Here is a 20,854-nt window from a genome sequence, read left to right as displayed (position 1 = left end):
CTATATACTAACAAGGAAAGATAAGAAAGAGAAATTAGGGAAGCAATCCCGTTTACCATCGCATCCAAAAGAATAAAATAGCTAGGAGTAAACTTACCTAAAGAGACAGAAGACCTGTACTCTGAAAACTATAAGACACTGATGAAAGAAATCAAAGATGACACAAATAGATACTCTTGGATTAGAAGAGTCAATATTATCAAAATGACTATACTACCCAAGGGATTCAATGCAATCCCTATCAAATTACCAAGGACATTTCTCACAGAACTCATTTCTCACAGAACAAAATTATTTTAAAGTTTGTTTGAAAGCACAAAAGACCCAGAAAAGCCAAAAACATCCTGAAAAAGAAAAATGGAGCTGGAGGAATCAGGCTCCCGGACTTCGGTCTATACTACAAAGCAACAGTCATCAAAACCATATGGTACTGGCACAAAGACAGAAATAGAGATCAGAGGAACAGGACAGAAAGCCCAGAATTAAACCCACACACCTACAGCCAACTAATCAATGACAAAGGAGGCAAGAATATACAATGGAGAAAAGACAGCTTGTTCAATAAGTGGTGCTGTGAAAACTGGACAGCCACATGGAAAAGAATGAAATTAGAACACTCCCTAACACCACACACAAAAATAAACTCAAAATGGATTAAAGACCTAGATATAAGACCAGACACTATAAAACTCTTAGAGGAAAACAGGCCAAACACTCTCCAACATAAACGACAACAACATCTTATCAGACCCACCTCTTAGAGCAATGACAGTAAAAACAAAAATTAACAAATGGGACCTAATCAAAGTTTCTGCACAGCAAAGGAAACCCTAAACAAAATGAAAAGACAACCCACAGAATGGGAGAAAATCTTTGCAAATGAATTGACTGACAAGGGATTAATCTCCAAATTTTATAAACACCTCCTACCACTCAATACCAAAAAAACAAACCACCCCATCAAAAAATGGTCAGAAGATGTAAACAGACAGTTCTCCAATGAAGACATATGGATGGCCAAAAAACACATGAAAAGATGTTCAACATCACTCATTATTAGAAAAATGCAAATCAAAACCACTCTGAGGTACCACCTTACACCAGCCAGAATAGCCATCAGCAAAAAGTCTATCAACAATAAGTGCTGGAGAGGGTGTGGAGAAAAAGGAACACTAGTACACTGTTGGTGGGATTGTAAATTGGTGCAACCACTGTGGAAAGCAGTATGGAGATTCCTCAGAAAACTAAACACAGAAGGACCATTTGACCCAGCAATCCCACTCCTGGGCATCTATCCAGAGAAAACCATGACTCGCAAAGACACATGCACTCCAAGGTTCATTGCAGCGCTATTTACAATAGCCAAGACATGGAAACAACCTAAATATCCATCGACAGAGGAGTGGATCTAAAAGATGTGGTACATATACACAATGGAATATTACTCAGCCATTAAAAAGAACGAAATACCAGCATTTTTTGCAACATGGATGGACCTAGAACTATCATGCTAAGTGAAGTCAGCCGTACAATGAGACACCGACATCCAATGCTTTCACTGACATGTGAAATCTGAAAAAAGGACAGACGGAACTTCTTTGCAGAACAGATGCTGACTCACAGACATTGAAAAACTTTTGGTCTCCGGAGGAGACAGTTTGGGGGGTGGGGGGATGTGCCTGGGCTATGGGATGGAAATCCTGTGAAATCAGATTGTTATGATCATTATACAACTACAGATGTGATAAATTCATTTGAGTAATAAAAAATTTAAAAAAAAAAGAAGATGTGGTACATATACACAATGGAATATTACTCAGCCATTAAAAGGAATGAAGTAATGGCATTTTTAGCAACATGGATGGACCTAGAAATTATCATGCTAAGTGCAGTGAGCCATATAAGGAGACACCGACATCAAATACTTTCACTGACATGTGGAATCTGAAAAAATGACAGAATGAACTTCTTTGTAGAACACATTCTGACTCACAGACTTTGAAAAACTTATGGTTTCCAAAGGAGACAGTTCAGGGGTTGGGGGATGAGCTGGGGTTGTGGGATGGAAATCCTATAAAATTGGATTGTGATGATCATTGTACAACTATAAATGTAATAAATTCATTGAGTAATAAGAAAGAAAAAAATAAATAAGAGCAAATGGGAAAATAAAATAAAGTTCCGAAATCCTAGTACAGAGGCATAGCACAGTATAAATTTATCCTCACGTACTTCTCAAAGTAATAAGCACAGTTCAAAAGATCTACTCCAACACTGTTATCAAAAGAACATCACCTATAATACTAATTCAATTGAACAAAAAACACTGGGTATTCACTATAGGCAAAGCACTTGATATGAAAAAATTATATAAACTATATATAAATAGCAGTGATCTTTGGCAACCAAGTTAGTAAATAACTCCAGATATTTTGTAAAAAAAATACACAGGCATAATATGGATAGGCAGGCAAAATAAAATTTGAGTTATATTATATTTAAAAATAAAATGCTGTCAATAAATATTTCAACAAAAAATTTACGATGATATTTAAATTGTCTTTTGCAAACACAGGGAGCCTCAAAGTGCCCTGGGGCTTTGTCCAAAGACAAAGAGAACCAAATTATCTTCTGAGAGCTCACCGGAAAGGCAACCTATCAGGACCCACTAGTAAAGAGCTGCATCAGAAACTAAATTTTAAGAAGATCTCAAAGTTCAGATGCAGTTCAGCTTGAGAAGCAATGCTTTAGACTACAACTGCAGATGTGATAAATTCATTTGAGTAATAAAAAATTAAAAAAAAAAAAAAAGGGGGGCAGTAAGAAAGCTACCTAAGCCAAGGCTATGGCCACTTTACAACCATCTGTATTTTCTCTGAATTTCACCTGGGCCAGGATAGATTTCCTTTTCTCTCTTTGATTACTTGTAACTTTCAACATTAAGTTTTTGTATTGTCTTTTAAAAGTTTTAAGCACTAATTTCAGGACATTTATATACTTTTAGATACATAAGACAAATGAGAATGCAGAAAACATTACATCCTTAAACTTAAAACTAACTTACTCCATTGCAGAAAGATCCATGTCAACTTCTTCCCCATTCATCAATGGAATCTTCTTCTTCTTATTTCTATATTTAAGGAAAAGAACATATGAAAATTGTGACATTTCCAGTTCTGAAAAGAGTAAAGAGCAGCTGAAGTTCAAATTAAGAATTTCATGTCATATTGAAAGATTTCTTAAGGAGGAAGAGACAGAAAGTGTATTGGAATTTAAACAACAAAATCTATTTTGAAACTGAAGGGAATGAAGTAAATGATAATTAAAACATCTTCTTGATCAAAGTTTTAAGAAAATCAGAAATATATAATTAAATGCCAATTTAAAACATATATATTTCCAAGAACTTGTACCTGCAAGTTCTGTACAGAAAAATAAGAGAGCTACCAATAAAGAAATCCTATATAAGAAAACTGCTTCCATGCAAATAACTCCTAAATGATAAAATCTACTGGACATCACATTAAACACATGGTCATGTGATGACAAATAAAAATAGGAAGAGAGAACAGTCTTCTTGTGTTTCTCACACCAAAGAACATGCAGACTATTATTACAGAGAAAACAAAATGAAGGAAATATTATGAAAAGGGTAGCAATCAGATGTTCACAATTTCAAAGGCGGACAGGACAGAAAGAAAGGAGGATTTCACCTTGAACTAGGAAAGAATTTCAGAGAGAAAGAATGATTACAGGAAGATTTCAGAATCAAGTTCTCTAAGGGCCTTCAAAATCAACTGACATTCTCACCTGTCTGAGATGATCTAAATGTAGACATAAGTATAAGACTTTTGTTTCTGAAACTGACATTACTATGCAATCCTCCAGCAAAGCACAAAAATGTTCTCATTTCACCACTCAGGGTATATGCTAATAGCTGAGTTAATAAAAGTAAAATAATAATAATAATAATAATAATAAAAAGAGTGGTAGGCATTCTCTGGCTCAGCAGGTTAAGGATCCAGCACTGTCACTGCTGTGGCTCTGGTTAATGCTGTGGCAGAAGTTCAATCCCTGGCCCAGGAACTTCTGCATGCTATGCACTCAGCCTTTAAAAAAAAGAGTGATAAAGAAAAATACATGAAATAAAAGATGAACTACTGGACATTCTTTAAGTAAGCTGGCAATGCATCTTTTAAAGACGTCAAGAATACTCTTTAAGGGCATGGTGATACAGAGAAAAGGGAGAAAAACATAGTAAAGAAGACGTATGGGCTTTTCAAGACATACGTATTCAGCTCCTTTCTTTATATTCAATGAACATTTCCCCAACATTTCCTGTAGATATTAATCCAATGAAACTAGTAAGAATGAAGCTAAGCATTTTGTCTTGAATTTTTCCTGGCTCCGAAAACCAAGCTTTCATTCCACCTCCCACTTCTACAAAATAAGGATTCTCAAAACTAAATTTTAAATTTAATTATTTAATTCTAAGGATAAAAATGTCATCAAGAAGAGAAAGCAAACAAAGACTGTTTGGTAATACTAACTTGAAGTAAAATGGGGACAAAAAGACACGAGATAACGTGTTCCCTACCTAAAAAATTAGGTATACACTAAAGTATTTGTTTTGGCATTTTAACCTGCGAGACTGAAGTTTTTTTTTTTAAGTTATGATCCAACACCTACCTTCTACTTTTGGAATGGCAGGGTATATCGTGTTTAAGACTGTTTTCTTCAATTTGCAATGTATGATTGAAGGATCCATCTAACTCCTGCACTGTAACTTTAAGTGGTCCCTTTAAAAAGAAAAACACTGTTCAAAGACAGTGCTAGAAAAATACCAATATGTATTCTTATATGTACAGTTACATATATCAAAATAAAAAATAACAGTATACAAGATTTGCTTGTGTAGACACTGAAAGGCAGGTGGTGCTAAAGAAGGGGAGAATTAGTTTCCCCCAAGATCTTTACCAGTAACCCCTCTTCCCTTCCTGATACTTGGTGTTTTCTCAGTTTCATTCTTTGCAAATAAAATCTCATTATGGGAGTTTCCTTTCAAGGGGTAGGAGAAATGAATCTGACTAGGAACCATGAGTTTGCGGGTTCAATCCCTGGCCTCGCAAAGTGGGTTAAGAATCCGGCGTTGCCATAAGCTGTGGTATAGATCTCAGACGCGGCTCAGACGGATCCTGTGTTGCTCTGGCTGTGACGTAGGCCAGCAGCTCTAGCTCTGATTCCACCCCTAGCCTGGGAACCTCCATATGCCGCGGGTGCAGCCCTAAAAAGAAAAAAACCTCATCATGAAATTTCTAATCAGCTCCCCACCTATAAGCCCTTCCTTTATCTAAACTGGGGAGAAAACAGTGCAGTAGGCCACTCTGGAAATAAACTTACCACATACTTCTGAGTTCCAGGAGATGTATAATCTTGTTTTATTTCTAATTCTAAGACATTGCGTTTTCTATTAAAGGCAAAACTTCCATAAAATTTTACCACTCCACTCTGGTCACTGAAGAATTGTAAAGGAATTTTTGCACACTGAAATAAATATGTACTAAACAAAATAAATTATTCATTAGGGTAGAAATAATTTTCAAATGCATTCCCACCAGCTCAAAGCTTGAGAACGTACTTCATTGTAAACCAGGTGGCAAAGTATTCAAAATTTTTGTGAAAAATGTTTCCCCAGAGTAAAAAAAAACAAATTCTAAAACATTAAAAAATTAGTCTTCTAAAAGAAGCAAAACCACTCTACTGGGTTATTAATATAATGCTTTGAAATGAAAAAATGTAAAAACCAAAAAGTTCCAAGATACCACTCAAGTTGTGCCAACCTCTAACCACATCTAAAAGTCACCAGACCACTGCATCTTACAAGTAATCCTACAGGCTTGTCTGCTGGATTATTTACCTCCCTCACCACCAAGCCTCTTGCTATACTCACACTAAAAGGTACTTCGAAGTATGCCGCACTCTACAAATAAAGATGTGCATGTATGTGTGCATCTCAATGATTAGAAGGCACCTTAGAGGAAATGATTTACAGTTCCTGGTTATTTCTACCATTATTTACCTCCTTTCCTGCCCAAAGCCCTCTTCTTACGCCTTCCCCTTACACATATAACCTTCCCCCCTTTGCCAAGCTGCTACTGAAAAGGATACACCCATTGCTTTATTAAAGGCTGGATGTCTTTGCCAGAGACATTCGAGATGGATTTCAAAAACCCAGATGTGGAAACCAACATCTGACTCCACATATGTGACTGGAACTTCTGAGATGAAGCAGTACTAGCCAAACTTAGCAGTTTATTGAAAACCTGTTAAGAAAGTGTCATTTAGGAAGTTTGTACAACATAATACACATTGCTTTCGATTCTGTACTAGTCCCACTTTGCGTACCTTTATTACAGAAGATAATTTCACAGCTTACTTCATAGATTGTTCTACTTAAAGACTATTAGCAGTGGAAGCATGAAAAGATTTAGATAGCGAGACTATAAAACCATTCTTTTTCTAAGCCTACGTGAATTTTAACAATGTCCTGGCCAGACAATGAATACTGTGTTTTTAAGAACTGTAATAGTATACCTGTAATGTATTGTGCTACGAGCTTTACAAAGGAACGAAACATTCTTTAAGAAGTTGAGATTACTCATTTGGATTTATACCACTCTAAAAAGCTGACTAGCTCTTTATAGACCATCTCTCATTTAATATTTCTGCTCTTTACTCTAAAGGCAAGGTGAATGACAAGAGGATTCAAACTGAAAATGCTTTTTAAAAAAGATTACTAAAGGGTTATTTTTCACTTACCTCTAACAATTATTACCAATGGGGAAAAAATAGCCAAACATTTATAAGAAAACTGGCTTGAATCCTCTGGTCATTCACCTTGCCTTTAGAGTAAAGAACAGAAATAACGAATGAGAGATGATCTATAAAGAGCTAGTCAACTCTTTATAGTATTAATCCAAATGAGTATCCTCAACTTCTTAAACTGGCTTCTATTACCTCAACTAGTACATCTCAGCTACCTATACCAAAACTTGTTTAAAACATATGGCAGAATTTAGTAATAGCAAAAATAAACATCTTTTAGACAAATTTGCTTTTTTCTATTGAAAACATTTTTAAAGGGCACTTCATCCACTTTCTAAATAATGCCAAACACAAAATCACAGCATAAACAGGTTTTACTTTTAACCTCACATTCTAAATTTGTCTTCATAAAAATCCTGCATAAGTGGGTCAAGTATTGATACCCATACTAAACCTGAGGAAACACAAAATGAATAGTGGGCAAATAGCTAATTGGTAACTGACCTCCAGCTATAAACCCAGATGTACTAATTTCTATACTACAGAACAGTATTCAGATTTTATACACATAGAATGGATCTTTCTTTACAATTGTTATGTTCTTAACTTTAATACTTACTTGTAACATAAATTCCATACTGATCCTATTTTCAATCAATCTCATCACCAGGTGAGCTTTACACTGAAACATAGTGTAGTATTCCCAGGAGAGTGTATGTGGATGTTTTATTGAAAAGTGTAGATGGGACGCCGGACTGAAAAAATAAACAGATTTGCTTAATATAACAAAGATGAATTAAATAAGCAATAAATTTCATAGTTGCATCAAGACAATAAATCAAAAACCTCAAAGGAATACCTCAGCTATTTCCTTAGTATGAGAGTAACGAAGACTAGGAAACATCTAAAAATAAACTTAAGTAGAAGAAAATTACACAGTTTTATGAAAGGACATAAAGGAAAACTTGAATAATAGGAAACACATGCCAAACTCCTAGGTAGGAAGACACAATAGTATAAATATTTCAATCCTCTCCAAATTCACCCATCCAATCAACGTAATTCCAATCACTATCCCAAGGTCAATGCATACACAAAAAACATGCAAGTTGGATTACATATCTTAAACAAAAACAATAATAAAAGCACTAGAAAGAAATAAAGGAATAAATTTCTTTTCATCATTTTGGGGTTGGAAAATTCCCCACAAGGAAAAATATAAAATCTGGAGGACATAAAGACCAGACTGACTATGTAAAAAGTTTTAAATTCTGACATGATGAAAGAGATCATCAGTAAATTAAAAGATAGGCCCAGTTAGTAAAAATATTTATGATATACATGAACCTTTAAGGTGCTTACACTTTTTTACTATTCCAAATAGTGCCATAGTGATTCTCTTTTTATACATGTGCAAGTATTTCTGAACGGCGAATGTTCAGAAGTATAATTTCCATTTGGTAACATACTTACTAGAACTGCTGAATCTAATAATTGCCCATTTTAGAATTTTGATTGGTACCAACAAATTACCCTTCAAAATCAATGCACCAAATTATACTGTCACAGTCAATGTGTAAGAACAGTCATTACACTTCCTTAAAAAACATGGCATATTATGCAATTCCCATTGTGGCTCAGTGGGTTAAGGACCAATAGTGTCTCTGAAGATGTGGGTTTGATCCCTGGCTTCCATCTGTGGGTTAAGGATCTGGTGTTGCCTCAAGCTATGGCATAGGTAACAGATGTAGCTCGGATCTGGCATTACTGTGGCCATGGTGTATGCTTCACCTGCAGCTCCAATTCAACCCCTAGTCTGGGAACTTCTATATGCCATAGGCACAGCCATAAAATAAATAAATATGGCATATTGAAATTTAAAATATTTGCCAACTTGATATTTGAAAAATTACTTTTATAGCTCACATATTGCTTCTGAGCTTATGGATGGCAATCTGAAAAAGGTTAAATAGGGAGTTTCCATCGTGGCTCAGCAGTAACCAACCAGACTAGCATCCATGAGGATACAGGTTTGATCCCTGGCCCTGCTCAGTGGGTTAAGGATCTGGTGTTGCCATGAGCTGTATGCTGACAGCTGCAGCTCTGATTCAACCCCTAGCCTGGGAACTTCCATATGCCGCAGATGTGGCCCAAAAAAAAAAAAAAAGTTAACTAAATTCCAAAGTATAAAGGAATACTAAATAGTGCATAAGTAAAACAAAATAAATTCATGTACAGTTACAGAGAATGTTTGCCAAAAATTTACAGATAAGGTTTTTTTTTTTTTTTTTTAAGTATACACTAATCTGCATGACAGAATTATGTTTTGTAAACGCCATATACCTATCAGTAAAGACTAGGAAAAAAAAAAAAAAAAAGAGGTCTGGAAGACAATATACCAAATTTACCATGGTCATCTCGAAAGAGGGGAAGTGGTGGGAGTAAGAGGTGGTAAAAGAGGCCCAAAAGGCATCTTTCACTTTTTATTCCACAAGCTTCTGAACTGCTCTGTTTTGAATCTCTTCAAAGAGCATGCACTCATGTGCTGCTTTTATACATAAATTTTGAAAATCAAACATACAAAAATAACTAAATAAAGGGTCAGAATGAAGGTAAAAGCATTTAGTGTAAACAGTATTTACACACAATGGGGATGCTCTAACTACATGCTGGAAACTGCCACACAGCAGGCAGTCAAGAGAAGAAAGTCAAAGAAACTAAGTTCGTACTACATATAAAACTTTACCTCAAGTAATCCTCGCAACCAACTTGATTAAGATTAATGATCACTTCTGTTTTACACATTAAAATACACACACACTCAGAAGAGTTATACAATTTTCCTGTATAACAAAAGTTACTAACTGGAGTTTCCGTCGTGGCTCAGTGGTTAACAAATCTGACTAGCATCCATGAGGACAAGAGTTCGATCCCTGGCCCTGCTAAGTGGATTAAGGATCGGGTGTTGCAATGAGCTGTGGTGTAGGTTGAAGATGTGGTGGCTGTGGTTCAGGCTGGCAGCTACAGCTCCAGTTTGACCCCTAGTCTGGGAACCTCCATATGCTGCAGGTACAGCCCTAAAAAGCAAAAGAAAAAAAAAAAATCTTAGTAACCATAAAAATCCAGTTTGTCTATTTCCAAATTCCTGTGACTTCCCACTGACTTAACCTTATCTCAGTGACCAAGCTTTAATAAAGTACTACTGATTATACAAGTTCAGGTTTCTTAACATTTGATATACTTTTAGACACTGGGGTAGCCTGGTTAATCCTATAAGCCATGTGAGAAAAACTGCTTTTATTTATCTACCTTTTGTCTTTTTAGGGCTGCACCTGTGGCATACGAAGGTTCCCAGGCTAGGGGTTGAATCGGAGCTACAGCTGCCAGCCTACACCACAGCCACAGCAATGTCAGATCCAAGCCGTGTCTGTGACCTACACCACAGCTCACGGTAATGCCGGATCCTTAACCCACTGAGGAAGACCGGGGATCGAACTGGCATCCTCATGGATACTAGTGGGGTTTGTTAACCACTGAGCCATAATGGAACTCTGAGAAAAACTACTTTTAAATGTACAAAATAAAACATACATGATTTACAAAGGACACTAAATATAATGAAAAACAGATATCAAAAATTTTTTTAAAACTCTGACATTACCAATATATGTACCAATTTATTAATGCATTAAATAACAAGACATAGCAGTGGTTGATGGTAGTAATATTAAGGTAATGAGTGCAAAGACTATTTCAAGATATCTGCCAGCAATTAAGATGTGACAGGAAAACATCTATGATTTCTACTGTTGACAAAGTCACAGCACTGTCTGTTACCTACATTCATAATTAAAGAAAATATAAAATTTCAGTTAACTGTTAGTAAAAATACAGAAAACTTTTCCCATCTAATTCAATCCAAATTCTCTTAAGGAATTCATGGATCCAAGAACAAATAAGAATCCCTGCTAGCATCATTATTTTGTTATAAGTGGCTATCTCCTTTACTGTGACTTGCTAAAAAATAGAAAGAGAGAAAGGGAAAGAAGGGAAGGAAAGTGAGAGAGGGAAATAAGAGAGGAAAAAAGGGAAAAAGTAAATAAGTGTCTATGTGGGCGACCATTCAGATAAACAGGTATAGGTAGGATGTCTTGATGCTGAAATTATTTACTTAGACTTAAAAAAAATAATCAGTGGTACATATGCAAAATACTTGTTTCTATTACTTTTAAGCTTTTATGAGAATAGTACAATATATTTGCATTAGGAAATTAACATGGAAGAAAAAAGCCTTCATTTTTTGAGTCTTTTTTAATGTTTAAATCCATTTATAGCCATCACATGCAATAAAGTAGTAAAGAAAGGAGTACTGAGAATATTACCAGTGTCTATGGCCTCAATACTATTACAATTATTACTAATTCTTTGGCCTGTGTGACCCTCATACAAGTGATCCTAAAAGATTAATCCTATAAAAGAAGTTTTGTGATATCATATCTGATAAATAAACATACTTATCCTTCTCTTTTCCTCCACCAAATATGGGATGTAGTAAAACTCCACCAGTTTTCAGTTCATATGCCACTATTTTGTCCAGCTCCTAAAAAAAACATAAAAATAGGAGTTTGTGAAAATTATTTTACATATCAGATTTTAGAAGTGAACTATGATTTCTTAATTTCTTGGAATCAAAATGTAAATTTCTTAAAATAAATGAAATGTATTTGGAGAGTAGTTTATATTTTTATAAACAAGGCAGACTACACAGCTGGCTGAATGATAGAGACAAAAAGCCTTCTTCACTTTGTGGCTTCAGGGCTAGCCAGTAGCCTGGCAATTTTCATAAGGGCTCTTCCCAACCTCTCTGACCTGTTCTCCAAGTTTATTTCTTCCTTCTCTGTATTTTGCTTCTGGCGGAGGATATAAGTAAATAAAAACAAATAGGGATAAAATTATGTCAGGAATCTATAATTTTAAAACCTCTCTAGTTCCCTCTAGTGTGACACAGATCAAAGTGATAAAAATGACGTGGAAAAAAGAAACACAACTGTGCTGGAAATTTATGACTAGTTTAAATAATAAACAAGCAGTATAGAGAAGTGGTAAAAATCACAGCAAAGTGGTAAAAACCATAGCAAAGTGGTTAAAAGCCAGGTTTGAATCCTGGCTCTACTACTTACTAGCTGTGTTAACTTTAGCCAAATAACTTAACCTCTCTGTGCCTCAGTTTCCTTATCTGTAAAATGCAAATAATAACAGAGTAATTAGGAGGATTAAGATAGCTAATATTAATAAAATGTTTGTAACAGTGCCTGAAACACTGTAAGTATAACACTGCTATATGTTCTATTTCCCCCTTCGTTAGTTGTTTTTGAAATGAAGCATGAACTCTTCCAGTTCTATATGTATGAATTCCTTTACAGTTCCTGGTGTTTGAAATCTTTTACAATTACCTTTTGGCTTGAGTTTAGGTTTGAATGATGAAGATATATAAAATGAGAAAAGAGAGAGCATGGAGGGGTCTAATTAATGAGGATATTAAAGGCTGAAATTCTTCCTCCTGAGAAGGAAGAAGATAAGCATGATATGATTAAAATGTCTATGAACAGAATGGGTTAGGCAACACACAACTGATTTTTTTCTTTTCGGCCAAATCTTTAAATAATAGGATAAAGGTATGAAAATGACAGAGAACATAAATGCACTGAAGAACTAGGCAGCATGTAAGTACTTACTACGTACCAGGCACTATGCACATTCCATGTACAATGTCTCACAAGCCTATCCACGGTGCAGATACTACTGCTACTCACTCTCTTTAGACAGATGAGGCTTGGAAAGATTAACCAAAATCATAAAGCTTATAAATGTATGAAGCAAAATGAAAAGCAAATTGACTCCAGAATCTGGGCTCAAGGTCTACACAAATTTAGGAAGCACAGATTTACATGAAAAATGACTACTATGAGCCAGAAAAATCTAACAACTAACTTGATGTTTAAGGAACTTAATATTCCCTTCCTGGGCAAAAAGTCTTTGGAGGCCAACACTGACAATGCAAACTAGATAAAACAGACCATTCATTAGTCTTTCTCCGTAAAGTGATTTTCATTTTGCTGGAAAAAATTAGGACCTTCAAAAGACAATTAGTATTTTAAAGTTATTAAATACAAAAGACAAGCATTTTGAAAATCAGGAAAACACTGACATATCTCATTGACGTCTAAGTAGATAATGGATCTGGTTGCTTTTACCTCTTTAATCCAATGGCGATACTCATTAACACCAAAAGTTTTTTTCATCCAAAGACCATAAATATAGCCTGAAATGCCCTTCAATACCCACTCATCAGACCTAGGCAAAAAAATCAAATAATAATGCATTATTTCACATATTTTTAATATAAAGTTTCATCTTAATAATAAAAATTCTTCAGATAAGGCCAAAGAGGATAACAGAACGAACACAGTATATACTTCTCAGCCTTCTTAAAGAAAATCAAAACTTTTTAAACCATCTGGTTCTTCCAATTCCTCCAGGTGACTTCTGTTTGTCCTTTCATTTTACCTTCTGCACATCTAGCTTCAACTTAATTAGAACACTTTATACTTTAGTTTCAAGGTACTTATGTTTATGCTTTGCTCTGGCAGTGCTGCTTCCCTCATGGTCAATTCTGTCTAGTGTTTGCCTCTAAGGAAATATATGCACATGACTGCGATTGTACTGCTCAATTCTTGAAGTCCACATTCTATTACTGCCAACCCCATGCATAATTCAACGGGATCTCAACATTTAAAGTTTAATTCCTTAAGTATTTTTTAGATTCTTAAGAAGAAAGGCAATGATATCATTAATTCATTTCTTTATTCCTATGTTTACCCACTGATTCATTCAACATTTCGTCAACCACGTTTCAGGCACTATTCTTTAATGAACTGAAACTATATAATTTTAGGAAAATTACAGTCAAGAGGCCTTACCCTCTGTCCTTTCCCCTTCAGAAAGAAAGAAAAAGAAATCAAGATTTAAGTACTATGTATTATATTCATAAATTATAATCTCAAGGGAATTTTACCTATTTCTTCAAATTCACCTCAAGTTAATCAAAAAGAAAATAAAAACTGTTTTATTTCTCAAATCTTTCAAATAAATCAGCTAAGCACTAACTGAACAATCCCTACAGCATTATCACTATTGTAGGAGACTGTTATTTTACCTTAAATATTACCAACTGCACTGCATATTGATATCAGAATTCTTTTTTTTGAAGTAGATTTTACTTTTTTTAATGATTTTTAATTTTCCATTAGTTGGTTTACACTGTTCTCTCTCAATTTCTACTGTACAGCAAAGTGACCCGTTCGCACACATATATACATTGTTTTTCTCGCATTCTTCTCCATCATGTTCCATCATAAGTGACTAGATATAGTTCCCAGTGCTATACAGCAGGATCTCATTGCTCATCCATTCCAAATGCAACAGTTTGCATCTATTACCCCAGACTCCCAGTCCATTCCACTCCCTCCTCCTCCCCCTTGGCAACCACAAGTCTGTTCTCCAAGTTCATGAGTTTCTTTTCTGTGCTATTAGAATTCTAACTATACAGTTCTCTGTACTTACATCTACAGCATTTATTCAGTTCTTTAAGAAACTGTTGCTACCAATTCTTACCATATTCTTATTGCTAATTACAAAATTAACTCTGTTGATATATTGAGGTCACAGTAAAAAACTTAAATGGAAACCTATACTCATTACTTTTCTTTAAATATATATAGAATAGTGTGCTAAGTCAATTATCTGCAGTTAAGACAAAGTTCAACTGAAACTGCAGGAAAAGATAATAAAAACAAGCTTTCCTGCTTCTTCTCAGTAGCTGTAAACTTTGAAAATACTTACCAGGACATTCTGGATATGAAACATCCAAAAAACTGCTGGGCCAAGGACTGGGCTAAACACCTTCTAGTCAAAGGTGTCTCATCTATAATCATGGCACTGTGTAACAGATTTGTGCTGGAATTTAAAAGAAGAGATAACTAACTATAACTAAGAAATAAAAAATTATTTAGTCAAAATAATTATACTTTTTAAATAACAGAATTCAATTAAGACATAAAAAAGCCAGAATATCGTCCCCAAGAGTTTTGTATCTTTTCAAATTTTAGTTGAAATCCAAAATCTTAATAACTTTTTTTAAGTATTGTAATGTTTCCCACTGATTTCCATGGAAAATCTTTTTTGGAGGCAGAGGGTTAACAGCATCAATCAGAAATTGCTGTGTTAATCAAGACTAATCCTTTTATGAGGGGATCTTCTAATTTCAAAAATCTTTTCCTAATAATACTACTAGTTTTTAATGTTATATTATTTACTAGCAAATACACTCACCTATCACATCTTCTAAAGACCCTGGAGAATGCAGAAACAGTATTATTATGCCCATTTTACAGATGAGAAAATAGGCTCAGGAAAAAAAAAAAATGACTGACCCTAAGAAATAAAACTTCTAAATCTGAAACTTTTTAAGGAATGAGGGAGTTCCTGCTGTGGCACAGTGGGTTAATGATCTCGCCTGCCTCTGTGGAGGCAATGGTTGGATCCCTGGCCCGGTGCCATAAGTTAAGGATCTTAAGGATCCAGCATTCTACAGCTGTGGCACAGGTCACAGCTTCAGCTTAGATTTGATCCCTGGCCCAGGAACTTCCACATGTTGGGAACTTCCATGTGCCACAGGTGCAGCAAAGGGAAGAGGGAGGGAGAAAAAAACTTTCCAAGGAACGAAAGAAATGAGGTAGGTAAAGAGGATAAAAAGAAAATAAAATTCTGGAGTTCCCACTGTGATGCAAGGGGATCAGTAGTGTCTCCAGAGCACTAGGATGCAGGTTTGATCCCTGGCCTTATACGGTAGGTTAAGGATCCAGCTTTGCTGCAGCTGTTGCCTAGCTTGCCAAATGCAGCTTGGATCTAATCCCTGGCCCAAGAACTCCATATGCCAAGGGGCAGCTGGAAAAAAAAAAAGGAAAGAAAGAAAATTCTCTTTTTTTTTTTTTTTTTTGGCATATAAATTCCTAATGATATCAGTAAATTTTTAAAATAATGCTAGGACAAAAACCCCACTAGATATCCATATGGTATATGGTTTTGGTTTTATGGTATATGGTTTTATGATTTTTTAAAATACATAAGCATAAAAGAGACTAACACAAATATGTGAAATATTAACATCAATTAATTCTGGATAAAGATAATATGAGTCTTCGGGTTATTCTCAAACTCTTCTTTATGCTCTCTACATTTTTACATTTTTAAAATACTAGATTTTCTACAAAGTCAACTATAACTAAATTGAAGGGAAAAAGTTCAAACTGCATCTTAAAATTGACCACAAAATAAATAACCTGTTTTTACATTATTAACCTAACTTAGGCATTTTAAATATGAAGAGATACAAACCTAAAAATGCTCATGGAAGCATAAGCAGCCACTTCAACATAAGCCTCATCAATGAATACAGTCTTAAAACAGGAATATGGGTATCGACATGTAAGAATTTCTTCATAAAATTCAAAAACTTCATGAAGATATGATGTGGTGTGTTTAAGCAATGGGAGAAGTTGAGGTAAACAAAAATGAGTAACCTAAAAAAAGCAGGGAGGAAGATCATTAAATAAAGGAGTTGACCTAAATCTTTTAATTTCCTAAATATCTCAATTATAAATGAAGCTGTATATAAATCCCTCCCCTCTTTTTTAAAACAAATCCATAGCACTGAGACAAAATAATCTAATGAAATTAGTGACTACTTTTACTGTTTACAAAATATTCATTGTACTTAAGAATTAAATTCATAATGGACTGTAAGCCTCTGAAATGCTTAGCTCCAATGAAAATATAACTTTGGTTCCAAATTAAAGTTTCTTCCACATATGCAAACAAAACAAGAACAATCTTAATTTCCAAGACTTACTGTAACCTGCCTTTGATTCATAAATATCTAACCAAGTGAATACTGCATATCACAGTACTATCCTAATAATTACGTTAATGTCAATTATACTATCTTTAAGATACATAAAGAACAATTATGAAAGCTTAAGGAAGGAAATTCCCTGATGGTCTACAAGTTAGAACTTGGCACTGTCACCACTGAAGCCCAGGTTCAATCCCTGGTCTGAGAACTAAGATCCCACATCAAGCCAGTGCATGCTTCAGCCAAAAAGGAAAAAAAAAAGTCTCTGGAGTTCCCTGGTGGCCTAGGATCCAGCATTGTCACTGCTGTGACGCAGGGCCTCTACTGTGCTGCAGGTTCAATCCCTAGCCCAGGAACTTCTGTATGCCACAGGTGCAGCCAAAAAATAAATAAATAAAAAAAAGAAAGAAAGAAAAATCAGCAATGGAAATAATAATTCTAATTTTTTACTACATTACATCCCACGTGGGACACAGACATTCAAAAATCACATACCATCTCATTGTCCCCTATTACGAATCTGAGCCAAATGAATGACATCAATAATGACAGATTAGTCTACCTAGAATGACCCAGTAAGGTTTCATAAAGAGGACTGAATATGGGAGTTCCCGTAGTGGCACAGTGGTTAACGAATCCAACTAGGAACCATGAGGTTGCGGGTTTGATCCCTGCCCTTGCTCAGTGGGTTAACGATCCGGCATTGCCACGAGCTGTGGTGTAGGTCGCAGACGCGGCTCGGATCCTGCGTTGCTGTGGCTCTGGCGTAGGCTGGCAGCTACAGCTCCGATTCGACCCCTAGCCTGGGAACCTCTATATGCCGCGGGAGCGGCCCAAGAAATGGCAAAAAGACAAAAAAAAGAGGACTGAATTTGAACTAATCTTTCTGAATTGGACAAAAGTTTGATAGGTAGGGAGTGGAAAAGAGGATATCTCAAACAGTCAAAGACAGGAAAAAATAGGGTTTGGTCTGAAAAAACCTAAATAAACTATATTGAATGTAACAAACATAAATAGAAAAGGAATGGGGAAAAAGCTAGAAAGGAATAGTAGGGTCAAATTCCAGAAGCTCTTGAAAATCATGCTAAAGAGACTGATTACTGCTGGACTGTGGAGGCAAGAAAGTTTTAACATATGATAAAAAGTATTCTTCTACCAGCATTATAAAAGAACAGATAGAGACTTCTCTAAGTAAACATGAGCATCTATGTATTAGTAACTGTCAAAGCCCAAACTGCATCAGGATTGAGCATTCCTTTTGGTCCACAAATAAAACACTAAACACTACTCAACAAAAATGACTCACTTTCAGACAAACCTACATGACAGAAAATCTGCTAATGCAGTAAAAACTATTTATTTGAGACAGAGAAAGACTGAATCACAAGCTTTATTCAAGAAAATTACTTAACTGTCATTTACTGTTCTCCTATCCAATGCCTCAGAATGGGAAAACAAAAATTCTTCCAAAATACAAAGTAGGTACTAATCAAATGTTGATTTTAAACTTGATCATTTACCAAAGATGATAAAATTCACTGCCAATATTATCAGTGAATACACTTTTAGGAGTCATTGTCAAGATACCAAAAGAAAACCATTCATAAAATATCCTGAATATTTTCCATAAGTGATTTTATAAATCTTGTGCATTTCAGGAAAGCAATTTTAAGAACAGACTAAGGACCTCACAGACTTTCTAAATCTGGTAGCCCTCAATTTCTGCTCATACAACAAAGAAGTGCTGTTGAGTTTTACATGGTTACATATAAACCTTACATTTAAAAAAAAGAAAACCTAAAAGGGTCAAAAGCCAATGAATCACTTTATAACCACCAGAAGTTTCATGCTTGGGGAGACCTAAAAGCACTACTGGGCTTATCAACTGATACATGATTTGTAGCCAGATATGAGATGGTAGTAAACACAGGATTACTTCATGGGGAAAGCCTGCATGAGTTCGTTGACCAGAATTCTAATCCTGAGAGTTCCCTTCATGGCTCAGTGGTTAACGAACCTAAGATCCATGAGGGTTCGATCCCTGGCCTTGCTCAATGGGTTAAGGATCCAGAGTTACCGTGATCCGTGGTGTAGGTCACACATGCGGTTCAGATCCTGCATTGCTGTGATGTGATGTAGGCCAGCAGCTTTAGCTCTGATTCGACCCCTTGCCTGGGAACCTCCATATACCACAGGTGTGGCTCTAAAAAGAAAAAAAAAAAAAAAAGAATTCTAACCCTGCCTCAGCCTTTTCTCTTTCCTTCTACATATGCTAAAGTGAGAATAAATATTGGTCTTCAATTTTGTAATTGCAACAATTCAGTTTCTGGATATGGAACTATAACATTCGTAAACTCATTTTATTCTGTAACAAATTAGTTACAGAAATCAACCTATATTCTACTAAGATATACCTGAAGCTGTTCTGGAACACTAAGCACTCTGAGGAAAAAAGTATGAAATTTTAATGTGACAACATTTTAAATGGGATTCTTATCATTAAACATTTCAGTTAAGGAAAAATTTCCTCTCTAGTGATAGCTGAAAAAAGAATTAAGAAAAACTTAGTATTTCATTAATCCTTCTGATTAAGAGTGCAAAAGTAGGAGAGAAGGGAGCAATAAGGTATGACTTACCTCATGCATATATGGATCTACAAGTATTTCAAAAGGTCCAATGGCCAAGGAGATATTTGATGCAGCTGTTGGAATGGTGAGCATGTAATGAAAGGTCTTCTTCCTCATATCATGGGTATATACTGTCTCCACCAAATCTCCATTGGAAACAGCCACCATTGCAGCATCCACTGTAAATTCTAATTTCCATGTACATAATTCTGAGTATGAATCAACACATGGGAACCAAAATCTAGAAAAAAGGATCAACAGTATGAAAATACATTTAAAGTATAACTTACATTTGTTTCTCCCACATATAAATTATTTTAACTTGTACAGAATACATATAAAAAGAAACTTTTTTGTACATAGACTTTGCCTGCTGATACTTTTTATTGAACAACCTAAAAGAATGTGATTCAAGATAAGAACACTGTCTCTGAATGTTACTTGGTAGAATTCCCACTGGGACACAGTGGGTTAAGAATCTGACTGCAGTAGCTCGGGTCACTGTGAAGGCACAGGTTCAATTCCTGACCCGCCACAGTGGATTAAAGGATCTGGAGTCACAGCTGCGGCTCAGATTGAATCCCTGGCCCCAGAACTTGTACATGCTGTGGGTACAGCCATAAAAAAAATGTTATTTGGCAAGATGAGGAAAGTAAATTATGTGATACCTCCAGTTTAAACCCTGAAAAGAGGTAAGCAATTCTTGGTTACTATTTTTTTAATTAAAATAATTTTACTTGTATATTCACAGTCAGTTTTTATGTAGTATTCATTTCTAGAAATTAATAATGCTTACAATAAAGGTTTTAAAAATATGATATTCAGAATCTATTCCACTAGTCAGGAAGCTGCTTTTCTGGAGTATGCGATGAACTGCATAAATTCAAACAGTGCTGGTAAAGCCAGATATAAAATTTCTATTCAATGTTCTACTCAGATCAGGTTTTATTACATGCCAAGGTCTATACTTAATACTGAAACACAAAGGAAAGTATAAGAAATCATCCCTGGCTTGGAGGAGCTAATAATCTGAGGAAAGTGCACATAAAATAGTATTTCAATAACATGTTGAGCTATGAGAATGAGTAATTCCATGCAACAATAAGGTACATCTCACTACCATAGTGTTACACAAAGAGCATAATGCATATGCTTCCATTTAATAAAGTTCAAAAATAGGTGTAATCTACCTATGGTATTTTAGAAATCAGGATGGTGGTTACCCTCGGGCAGGAGGATATCAAGTGGGGCACAGTGAATGGAAGTGGGTAGAAGTGGGGACTCTGATGCTGGTGATGTTAATGCTCTTTTTCTTGATGTAGTATGAATTCCAAGAGCATGTTCATTTGTGAAAATGTACTGAGTCTTCTAATTACAATTCATGTAATTTTCTGTATGTTTTATTTCAATATAACAATTTTTAAAAATA

At 35.2% G+C, this 20,854-nt stretch overlaps 1 protein-coding gene across 28 annotated transcripts in view; it reads right to left on the bottom strand.

Moving 5' to 3' along the window:
* The window catches only part of TAF2 (TATA-box binding protein associated factor 2), a 113,498-nt gene that overhangs the window by 71,442 nt on the left and 21,202 nt on the right, over positions 1-20,854 (bottom strand). For all 28 annotated transcript variants that reach the window (XR_014843436.1, XM_085021801.1, XM_085021783.1 and 25 more), the window contains 10 exons: positions 19,435-19,666; positions 16,282-16,466; positions 14,728-14,841; positions 13,080-13,179; positions 11,340-11,425; positions 7,445-7,580; positions 6,169-6,323; positions 5,401-5,515; positions 4,690-4,799; positions 3,065-3,130 (listed from right to left, as the gene is read on the bottom strand). Coding sequence is in view for 27 of the 28 variants with exons in the window: in XM_085021801.1 (XP_084877927.1) it covers positions 3,065-3,130; positions 4,690-4,799; positions 5,401-5,515; positions 6,169-6,323; positions 7,445-7,580; positions 11,340-11,425; positions 13,080-13,179; positions 14,728-14,841; positions 16,282-16,466; positions 19,435-19,666 (1,299 nt within the window). In the remaining variant the exon portion in view is untranslated. The remainder of the gene's footprint in view (positions 1-3,064; positions 3,131-4,689; positions 4,800-5,400; positions 5,516-6,168; positions 6,324-7,444; positions 7,581-11,339; positions 11,426-13,079; positions 13,180-14,727; positions 14,842-16,281; positions 16,467-19,434; positions 19,667-20,854) is intronic.

The sequence above is a fragment of the Sus scrofa genome, chromosome 4 (genome assembly GCF_054392235.1).
Source record: "Sus scrofa isolate SSC_HxYL_T2T_F1_AM1 chromosome 4, Sscrofa_HxYL_maternal_Yorkshire_Landrace_v2.0, whole genome shotgun sequence".
Lineage (NCBI taxonomy): Eukaryota > Metazoa > Chordata > Mammalia > Artiodactyla > Suidae > Sus > Sus scrofa.
This window is presented reverse-complemented; position numbering and strand designations above follow the sequence as displayed.